Here is a 10812-nt window from a genome sequence, read left to right on the forward strand (position 1 = left end):
AACTTAGATAAATATGGAAAGCAGCTTGTGTTTGTGGACACCACTCACTGTGTCAATCAGTATGACTTTCCTCTGCTCACACTCCTTGTAAGGGATGATCATGGACGAGGAGTTCCGGTGGCATATGCCATTGTTAGCAACGAATGCCAAAACACTCTGGAGAAAGCTCTTGCACAACTGAGGAAGCAGTTCTTGTGCCCTCCAAGGTAAACCGAAATCAGTGTTTTGTTTTATGTGTGCATGTTGCAATTGTGTGACGGTTCTCGTGTCAATGACCTGGCTCATGCCTCTCTAGTATCTTTACTAATCTAAAAACGTAAGCCTGTTGGGCACATCTTTACATTGGCTGTGTATGGTGTCCAAGTTCATTTTTTTTTTTAATTTATACTGTATTGGAACCTACACCCCCACCATGCACTGAGTTTTGGTCACACCCATTTTGCCATAACCTTCCTTTTAGGGCATTCATGGTTGACAAGGACTATGCTGAAATCAATGCATTATCAAGTACTTTCCCAGAGTCTGCCATCCTTTTGTGCTGGTATCACGTCTTGCAGGTAGATCATTTTTAAGTCCACTGCATATTGCAATAGCTTTTCTTTACACTCTCAGATTTAGTCAGTGTCCTCCATTGTTTAATTGTTTCCCTTAATCAACAGGCAGTTGAAAGATGGCTATCCAAAACGGACTCTAGTGTGCATGGACCCTCCAATGTTAAGATCAGAGATTGCATAATATCTTTTTTTTGCAAACTCAAGGCTTGTAAAACTGTAAGTGTATTGTAAGTAGGTCTGTGCATGCGTGGACTTGATAATATAGGCATTACTATGGTGAAGTAGGCTATAGCGATATGTTGTGAGTTGAAATTCTAGGCATGTTTTAGGTGTACTGTACATAGCTTATTTGTAGTATTTTGACATATCTTCATCATGTTACAGCATACTACATCCACTAATGTATTTGAAAATGATGTGATTCATGTACCATGTAAACTTGTGTTTTTCATATTTCTTGGAGGTTGCTGAATACAAAGCCACATCAGAGAAGTTCTGTCATGAATTTAAACAGTACCCAGCTGTGTGCCATTACTTCAAAAGGCACTGGGAGGATATTGGGCACATGTGGTCAAATTATGGACGTTGCTTCAACCACTTGGATTCGGAAACGAATAATGTGATTGAACGGTAAAAATGTCATTTTTGCCCAACCTTACATGCTATACATACTAAGTTATTAGCCATACATATCCTACTGTGTATTTAACAGGTGTCTAGCATTGATAGCAATCAGTATAATTATTGTTTTATAAATATTGTTCTTCAGATTTTTCCACAGGCTGAAGTACCAGTTTCTCGGCGGCTCCAGAAACAGGCGCATCGATGACCTCATTCAAGTGCTTCTGGGAAAAGCTGAGGATTACTTTACAATCATCCAAAATTTGCAATTTGCTGGACGTATAAAGAATAAATGCACATTCATTCATTGTACTTCACCAGAAAAAAACAGAGGATTTGATCAAAGTAATTCTGACACTCTGTATGTCCCATTGCCAACCACTGGAAGCACTACAATTGGCAATCTAATCACAGAGAAATCAGTGCAAAGTCATTCAGACAGTGCAGATGTCCCTGGGCCAACCATATGTAGCACTAGTACTATGGATAATCTAAACACAGATAAATTGGTGCAAAGCAATTCAGACAGTGCAGGAGTTTCTGTGCCAACCATGGGGAGCAGTACTACTGAGTTGACAAGTGTTGAAAAATTAATGAATGTCACGCGGATTGTTAGCTGTTGGACAAACATTCCCAATCGCATTGAAGATATGATAGACAGACTACATAGCCATGTTGTACAGGCAGAGAGTCAAGGTCACATCAATGTCCCATATCCCATTAATGTTGTTGACAGAACCCTTAAAATCAGACCATTATTTCCAAGTCGAAAAGGTACTATGGGTTCAGGCACTTTGTCTTGCAAAGCTGAAACACCAGCGAAGACAGTGGAAACCCCTGATTACCCTCTCAAAAAGCGATTGAGAAGCTCAACATTTAAACATAAACGCCTCAGATTCTCTAAGCAGTAATGGGGGTCAGGGCAATTCTAAACCAAACCCTTGTAGTGCAACAGGCAAAAGATACTGTCTAATGCTCTTACAGTATAATTATGTGTGCATATTGATGATATGTGATGAAAGACTGTCTCCGCTGTTACTTGTAGCGGATGTTGCCCAGATCCGGGCCTGATCTGACCTCAGGGGTGTATAATAAAACAAGAGTTGGTTAAGCTATGAACTCTGTTATGACGGTGAAGTTGGTTCTGATTCTGTATGAGATTAAAAATTGTTTGATTCAGTATAACATGAATGAGAGTACTAATAAAGCATGTGTCTAGAACACAAATTATCGTGCGTGTTCTGTGTCATCTTTACACCCCCCAACACACACACCATTACACCCCACACAACCAGTAGGCGTAAGTCATTTAGAGAATGTCAGAAGGAAGTAGGTACATAATTGACTAATCTTTATGGAGAATACGGGGGGGGGGGGGGGCTTGTTTCCTTTCAGTCTATGGAAAAAAGTGACTGCATGTAGAACGCACATTATTAAATAATAGATTGCGCCTGCGCCAGCTGACATGACTCACAGCAGATATGAAATTTTGTCTGCATTGGCTATGGTGCAAATTCCCTTACTATTCATTAAATTGAACATTATGACTGACCATATAAATCACTATATGTTTCCTTAATAAACCATTGTAGGCATACATTTAAAAACTCATATCACACAATTTGGTTAATTAGATTTTCTGTAGGCTAGCCTAACCATTATACCATACCCCCTCCCTACACACACTATTTCATCACACCCCATTATTATTACTTATACCGGTAATTCCGTTGGAGTAGCACGACAATGAACTACTTGAACTGATTAGACAGTGTTATTGTGTGTTCAATTTGCCCATACATGTAAATGTATGAAATTATTTAAAAAAAAGAAACTCAGAATGAAGAATATGTTTTTATTTAGAAACTAAAAAGTCTGCATCATGAACAACAACGACATCATTCTGTTTAGTATTTTTATTTTTTTACATTTTGGGACTAAACATTCAATTGATCCAATTTCGCGCACAGCACGGAAAGAACATGGACCAGTGCAGCTGGTCCGAACTAATGGGTCTCTAAACTAAAAGCAGAGTCGCAATCGTACATTTTGGCGTTTTGGATCATCTTCATCAGAGTCTGTCTGTGAAAAAAAAACATCAATCACAGCAAAACAACAAATTATTATAAGACCTACGGTATGGCATATGGTTTAAAACTAGGGCTGTGAATCGATTAAAAAATAAACTAAATCACATGCATCCATTTTTGGCTATTACATATTTTACATATTTAGACATATTTTAAAAACAATTTTGGCAGACGAGTCAATCAATGAAAAGCCAAACTAACATTATACACTTTTCTACAACTCAATGACTGAACTGAAGTGATATTAATTTGGCTACCCCAGCATCATTAACAGCTCAATCAGCACACTAGGCCTCCTTTCTGCATATCTGCAAACTGTAGTTAAAAATATTGGTGTCCTAGTTGATAGTTCTTTCAATTTTAGTAAACTAGTGAGCAGTGTGGTGAAGGGCCGCTTTTATCATCTAAGAACTTTAGCTAAGCTCAAACCTTTTTTTTTAATATCACAACAATCACAAAAAACAATTATCCATGCTTTTATCACATCCCGCCTTGTAAATGTAAATCAGGTTTGGCATCAGTGTAGTGCCTAGAATCAGATTTTTAGCATGATAAATGCAAATGACTGAAGTTTCCATTCACTGTCAAAGATTAGTTTAGGTTAGATTCAACTTCATTGCCATTGATTGTGAAGAGTACAAGTACAAAGACAACAAAATGCAGTTTGCGTCTAACCAGAGGTGCAAATAAGCAGAAAAGTGCAATGTGATGATATACAGTACAGACAGGTGCATTGAGGTGATACTTCAGACTTGACGAACTATAATACTGTGATTGGATCATAATACTTACTTTGTTTTGTCTGCCATGTCTTCAGTGACACCCTGACAGATGTCAGCTGAATTGACATTGTGGACCAGGCTCCCTGCAAACCCATCCGCCAAGTCCATGGCCTCTCCCTCTGTAAGACAGCTGAAAATTGTCGTTTTTGTTTTCTTTTTTGGTGGCTGCTGCAGTACCACTGGAGGCAGGTTTGCCCTTCTTCCCTAGAAAGAGAATGAAATTGAAAATTGTAAGGACTCTATTTCTTTTTGAATCTATAGCTTAAAAGTAAAAAAAGAGTCCCTATCTTTGTAGGATTTGGCAGCACAGTGGTAATTTGAAGAAGCTTGTTGGAGCCATTTTGGGTTGAATTTAGTTAAACCACATCTTGTTTTATATAGTGCGGTCTAAATTGGGTCAGGTACACTGTTTCTTGAAAAAAAAAAATAGTTAAACAATATCAAGAGGGGGTTGAATAATTTCACTGGCAACTGTATAGTGGGTTGAGGCAGCCGTGGCCTACTGGTTAGCGCTTCGGACTTGGAACCGGAGGGTTGCCTGTTCGAACCCCGATCAGTAGGCACGGCTGAAGTGCCCTTGAGCAAGGCACCTAACCCCTCACTGTTCCACGAGCCACTGTTGTTGCAGGCAGCTCACTGCACCGGGATTAGTGTGTGGTTCACGGTGTGCGGAGAGTGTTTCACTAATTCACAGATTGGGATAAATGCAGAGACCAAATTTCCCTCACAGGATCACAAGAGTATATATACTTATACTTACTTATCCTCAATGTGATTAGGAATATAAATTGGCACTACAGACATTTCATGAAAACCTACCCCAATAAGACTCCTGAAGACATTGGCCGACATGTTTTCACCTTTAATTCTTCGCTGTATTTCCGCCGGAGTCATTTTGTACATTTTTTTTTTGGCCCCCGTGACCGCTAGGCGACCAGGGACTGCAATACTGCCTTGCTCCTCCTTTTCCTGGGCCAGTCTCTGGCCGTCCTCCTTTTCCTGGGCCAGTCCCTGTTCTTCTTCCTCCTTTTCCTGGACCTGTCCCTGTTCTTCTTCCTCCTTTTCCTGGACCTGTCCCTGTTCTTCTTCCTCCTTTTCCTGGACCTGTCCCTGTTCTTCTTCCTCCATTTCCTGGACCCTGCCCTGGTCTTCGTCCTTGCTGTCACTGCCCTCAAGGTTTCCCTTTCCCTGATCTTCTCCCCCTTCATCTCCTAACATATCTTCCTTCCTCCTTCCTTTCCTTCCTTCTTCTTCCATGTCTTCTCCCCATATACTCCCAAAAATCTGTCCCTTGTCTGCTAAATTTTTTCTGATCTCTGAAGTATAAAGATGAATGTAAGTGCTCTGTAGCATTTTAGAATCATGAATTCAAGTTCAGTACAACTAAGTTCACAATCAGTTCACATGCAGTTATCAATCATCTGTTAATGTTAAAAAAGTTTTATACTAAGTAAAATTAGAGTGATAAATTGTTGAACAGAATATGTACTCACCTTTACAATAGGCGCAAATAGGACACACTTTTGTTGCACAGCGTGCATGCCTGTAGGCAGCACAGCCATCACACTTGACCTTAAATGGAAAGAAAGTTGTCAAATACTAATAAAGTTACACTTTAAGGATTAAGGTTTTTAAATTTAGGAAGGTGTGTTAATTGTCATTCCTACATGGTGTACATCAGGGGTCTTCAATTGGCGGGCCGCGGTCTGGGTCCGGACCCGGACCCTGACGTGATCCTATCCGGACCATATTGAGATTTTCACTACAGATTTTCACAGCTGCGCTAAATGTTTCGTAGGCTATAACACAGTGGTCTCCAACACAGTGCCCGCGGGCACCAGGTAGCCCGCAGAACGGCTATGAGGCGCCCCCAGCGCACCTTCTAAAAATAGCCATCAGGTCCCCTGCAGATCACGCTCTAAAAACACATTGTGAAGTTTTCAATAGATATTCTAGACCAGAACCATTTTAAGAATGTACAGTATGTAGCCACACATCTGTAACATTAAATTGATATTGGTGATACCTTACAAAAAACATTTAAAGTTGTTGATGGATGGGTTCAAGGAACCAGCTGTGGAATATCCCTCCTTGTCTCAGCTTAAATCTTATTTCAAGTTCACGTTAAGATCTTAAAATAGCTCAGGCTACTCTGTTTTACTCCCAATAGCCGGATATATAGACAGAGACTTTCTAATAAAGAGACACAGCACTCAGAAAATCCTCTATAGAAATGCATTGGGTTAGTCTGTCTACACATATCCCACCCCTTCCGCGGCAAAACGTGGACATGTGAATACATTGAGCCAATCATGTGGTGTGTTGTGAAGACATTGTGCCAATCATGTGTTGTGATCTCGCAGCTGGAGCAAAGTTGGTGTTGTGAAGCCATGCGCATTTCTGCCGAATAGATGCCCGATAAGTCCCCAAAAAGCATTGAGATATCGCCGCCGAGTGGAGGGACTTGCCTAAAAGGACTTTGATATAGATAGATAAATAAAAAAGATAGATAGATAGATAGATAGATAGACAGATAGCCTATACAGGCATGTTAATCATTCAAATATTATGATGCTCCGGGCCATTGCTTGAGGAGGGCTTAAGTAATTGAATACCCCTGGTGTACATGAAGGGACGAAATAAGGGTACTCGAAGCAAAGTGAGGACGGAGAATAGGTCAAACAAATGATAGTTACACTCAAACATGATTTTTAAACTGCCCCAATAAAGATTATTCCCATAAATGGTTACATGGTATACTTCACCTTTGTTTCAGATCGCATTATCCGCCGGCAGTCGCTGCACTTTTGTGTCCTGTCTACAGATGAAATTAATTTAAAGTTAATACATAGAAACCATGCTGATGGTTAACCAATTTCATGTATACCATAAATTAACATGATTTGTATTCAGGGTTTCTTCCTCATCCTGTGTGTACTCACATCATCAGAATGTGTTGGTGGTAAAGCATAGTGGGCATTACAAAAAAAAAGGTTATTTTTAGGCCTTTATAGTCCTAAAAGCGAAGGTGGAAGTCAAAGGTGGAAGTAAATAGCCTATAGCAAACTTATTTGGTGTCATTTGAATCATCTTTTTATGCACATTAAGAATATCAGGTGTCAGTGCCCAAATATTCGACAGAGCTACATAGAACAGAACAGATGTGGAATACAGTTACAAACTCGACTTTTGCCGCAGTGGGACTTTAAGTAAAAGCATAAACAAATCTATCCCATTTACTATGTATACTATGTATAATGTTAGATAACTGAAATACTTTACCTAATGACCTGAAAAGATCATGGCACAGCTGTGCTCGTATTTCGGACATCTCCCATCCAAAGTCCTTCACAATGCCCTGCTCAACTGCCCCACCATGTAAGAGCGCTTGTGCATACTGGGGAATGAAGAACAAAGTGGCCTAAAGATTAGAGAAATAAGCTTGTGACCAAAACCTTCTCCAGCAGACATGCTAAATGTTCCGGAAGATTGAACTGTACTTATAAGTAGCTTCCAGGTTTGAATATGTACAGTATGTGATGAGGGCACTGAAGAAATATAGTGAGTGCTATGTTGACAAAAATAATCACTGATTTAGTGCAACAATGCAATGCAATATCAACAAAAATTACCAGAATGACATGGACACCACAAGAGTGTCCATCTGTCTGCATTGGATGCTGGACATTAACAATCTCCCAGGGCCCATCACAGCCCCTCGCTGCAGCAAATGAGCTGGTCAGAATGGAGAAAAGATAATGAGGTAGTTATTTTGTATAGATTCAAGGAGTTATAACTGTAACTCGGCTACCACAGAAGGTGCATCATAGTTAGGAACTATGCATTAGGGAAATGGACCCCAGTATAGTGTTAATCAGGTAAAAAATAGGTTGCCACTGTTTGCGGATTTTACCTCCAGTTGTTCAGGATATCCTGTTCCTTGGCTTTGGACTCTCCAAGGGAGTTCATATAAACTACAATTCTCCGTTCTATGCCTGCATACTAGAGCAGAGAACATTGTGAGTTTTACAGATTCCAAATTTCAACAGTTTTTATGCACGGAAAGCATGTGAAAAAGAGCAAGCAGCAGAGCACTTACAAAAAGAGTCCAATGATTGCTGTTCTCCAGCATGGCTCCCACGACATACTTCTGGAAGATGTTCATCTAACAGGAGAGAAAGAAGAAGTTAAAAACGTCAAAATTTAAATGACCACAATAGGTATAGTAAGCCCAAGTCTGCTGACCTACTGCACATTAAGAAAATACACACACACACCTTCAAAAAGTAGGAGTTTCTGGCTCTAGAAGAACCCTCCGAGATTTTGGTCATTATGTGGCTTGGTACATGAATGGTACCTGGAGAGTCCTGCGTCAAACAAAAACACAGAAATAGTGAGATTACATTTAAAAACTTAGCCAAAGTATATTATCACATCCTGCATCTGCCTCATGAGTACTGATAATTAAATGCTCAGTATTAATAATAATACCTTGCAGAGCAGAAAAAGGAAAGAATCGATCACCTGTTGAAGAAACATAGTTAGATCAATTCAAATTCCTGCATGCATTCCAATGGTTTTCTTTCAAATTACTCTTTGAACCCAAAATTTGCTGTACATTGTTTGCTGAACAGCACTAGTAGGTTAATAGGCAAATTCTACCATGCCCCCCCCCTCCAGCTTTTAATGTTGTATTTACATATTTTTTCAAAAAGTAAAAGTAGCAATTTATCTGGTTTTAAAACTTAAAATCATATGTGACATAATTTCCATGCATCTACATTAACATATAGACACATGGCTGAAAATTAGTTGGAACCTCATCTGAAATATATGCGTCCTCGAAAAGATTCTTCAGACTAGACACATAGATAGTGTGAGGTCCAACCGTTCCAACAAGGTTATCTAATAAAAAGGAAAAGGATATCTTTAATTTGACATAATTTGAAATAAACTAATGATGACACTTTTTATCACGCAGCCTTTCACACTTACCAGGCATCCTGAAAGGTTTCCCAGTTTTCTGAAACATAGATTCAAATGATTAAAATAAGGTGTGGACAAAGTAAGGATGAATGTCACTGTCATATGTGGGCCCAGGCTAAACATAATGCTGGTGGTCCTGGATCAACACTTAATGACAGCATAGAATAACTGCGGCTGTGATTGTCCAGGACTAACAATAAACAACAGTCCAGGATGAATGTCACTCTGTGATGGTCCTGGATCAACACTTAATGACAGCATAGAAAAACTGTGGCTGTGATTGTCCAGGACTAACAATAAACAACAGTCCAGGATGAATGTCACTCTGTGATGGTCCTGGATCAACACTTAATGACAGCATAGAATAACTGTGGTTGTGATTGTCCAGGACTAACAATAAACAACAGTCCAGGATGAATGTCACTCTGTGATGGTCCTGGATCAACACTTAATGACAGCATAGAAAAACTGTGGCTGTGATTGTCCAGGACTAACAATAAACAACAGTCCAGGATGAATGTCACTCTGTGATGGTCCTGGGCTAACATTTTGCGATACCACAAGATAAATGTGATTCTGTGATGCTCCTGGACTAACGCTTTATTTTTTATTGCTAATCCGTTTCAATTCAAATTCACTTTCATCACCTCCACTGCTATCAATGAAGGTGTGATATTTCTGTCTGTCAGAAATAAATTGCCCCCCAACACCACCACTTTCATGTGAGGCGGGAGACTTGCAGCTAATTGTAGCATCGCGTGCATGCGTTGCTAATGCCATAAAGTTTGATTAAAACACACATTGCTAAGGAGTTTTGTCTGTAATATTATTTATGCAAACATGTCTACAGACTCACACTGGCTATTAGCTTGAACATTTTAGTAGTAGGCTAAGCTACCTTTAGGCTAGTTCATACCACCACAAGTCTGCTATTGCACTAGCTGGTCATGCTAGGTAGCCTGTTTTTCATAGGATCAAAGTGCTTAGCCTACAGCCTAATGACAGGCATTCCATCATGTTAAGAGATATAACTGGGCACTAATATTTTTTTTCGTATCAATATCAGACTTGGTAGCTCAACCTTTTCCAAATTTAGAACAGCTAACACACTACCTAGTTATGCTAGATATCATTATTAGATTGTTTTTAGACACATTAACTCTATAATGGTTTTGAAAACGTTCAAGAGGCAAATAATCGTTTTGAGTGCTTAAAACTCTTGGAAATAGGCTCTTACCTGTAAGGCACGATTGTAAAGAATCAAGAATCACACAGTGAAGAATCCACTTGTCTGCGATGCACGGCTAGTAGCTCTGAAATGTGAAATTGGCGGGAGCCTGTTTTTTTCACCTTCACGTCGCACTTTTAATCACATCACAATCCAAACTTGCCACTTATTGGTTGGTTGTAATGTTAATCCAGGGCAAATAACTTCGTTATTGATCCTGGACTGTTAGTTACTTGGTGATATCAGATCGTGCGGGTCCTCAGCTGAAGGTGCACCTGCTTGTAGTGGTACTCAAGTTGATATACAAGTTGACCACCCATGACCAACCAAATTAGTCTGCTTTGGCTTAGCTGATGAAAATCTATTGAAGGGCCTTAACAATGTCAGCAAGCAAATTGCTACAACTTTGTCTTAAATTATTTCAATAATCAGACCAGAGCTTGATTAAAAGTTTGCAATAAACTTTTAAAACAGAGACCTCTCAAGGTCTTTTTTCTGCATGGTACTGTATAAAATGTTGGTGGCTGTGTGAGAGAATGTATAGAATCTAT

The 10812-nt window shown here is 39.5% G+C and overlaps 1 protein-coding gene and 1 long non-coding RNA gene across 7 annotated transcripts in view; one reads left to right on the forward strand and one right to left on the reverse strand.

Annotated features, from left to right (window-relative positions):
* LOC143128112 (uncharacterized) overlaps positions 1-2373 on the forward strand; it is a 5506-nt gene extending 3133 nt beyond the window's left edge. The window contains exons 2-6 of one of the 2 annotated variants that reach the window (XR_012987815.1): positions 1-206; positions 461-557; positions 660-770; positions 1018-1184; positions 1324-2373. The exon at positions 1-206 is cut by the window's left edge and continues 704 nt beyond it. This is a non-coding gene — a long non-coding RNA (uncharacterized LOC143128112). Of the gene's footprint in view, positions 207-460; positions 558-659; positions 1185-1323 lie in introns of both variants that reach the window. The other variant, XR_012987814.1, reaches the window with a different exon arrangement.
* Positions 2374-3059: 686 nt separating this feature from the next.
* On the reverse strand, positions 3060-10589 carry LOC143127704 (uncharacterized). Of its 5 annotated transcripts, XM_076289360.1 has the most exons (13): positions 10271-10575; positions 9043-9070; positions 8867-8952; positions 8539-8571; positions 8325-8414; positions 8147-8212; positions 7961-8049; positions 7680-7782; positions 7330-7444; positions 6813-6865; positions 5541-5619; positions 4058-4251; positions 3060-3257 (listed from the first exon to the last, which is right to left on the reverse strand). In XM_076289360.1, the coding sequence occupies exons 2-12, from the start codon at positions 9047-9049 to the stop codon at positions 4100-4102; spliced, it is 873 nt and encodes a 290-aa protein (XP_076145475.1). In that variant the 5' UTR covers positions 9050-9070; positions 10271-10575; the 3' UTR covers positions 3060-3257; positions 4058-4099. The 5 variants fall into 5 exon arrangements, 2 of the variants coding, with proteins under 2 accessions (XP_076145475.1, XP_076145474.1); XM_076289359.1 differs by having other exon boundaries at positions 9043-10575; XR_012987669.1 differs by lacking the exons at positions 3060-3257; positions 4058-4251 and adding an exon at positions 5715-5965 and having other exon boundaries at positions 5540-5619; positions 9043-10589.
* Positions 10590-10812: the final 223 nt, after the last annotated feature.

Source organism: Alosa pseudoharengus, unplaced genomic scaffold (genome assembly GCF_046254945.1).
Source record: "Alosa pseudoharengus isolate Yale_2024_CS ecotype anadromous, Long Island Sound unplaced genomic scaffold, YU_APseudo_1.1 YU_APseudo_1.1_scf_17, whole genome shotgun sequence".
Lineage (NCBI taxonomy): Eukaryota > Metazoa > Chordata > Actinopteri > Clupeiformes > Clupeidae > Alosa > Alosa pseudoharengus.

Bases quoted from the DNA above. Each gene is read 5' to 3' on its own strand.
- LOC143127704 (XM_076289359.1), bottom strand. From the start codon at position 9,079: ATGTTTCAGAAAACTGGGAAACCTTTCAGGATGCCTG. The intron at 8,213-8,324 runs GTGTGTGTGTGT...CTCTCCTGTTAG, and splicing joins GAAACTCCTACTTTTTGAAG to ATGAACATCTTCCAGAAGTA. The intron at 5,620-6,812 runs GTGAAGTATACC...TTTCCATTTAAG, and splicing joins TAATGCGATCTGAAACAAAG to GTCAAGTGTGATGGCTGTGC.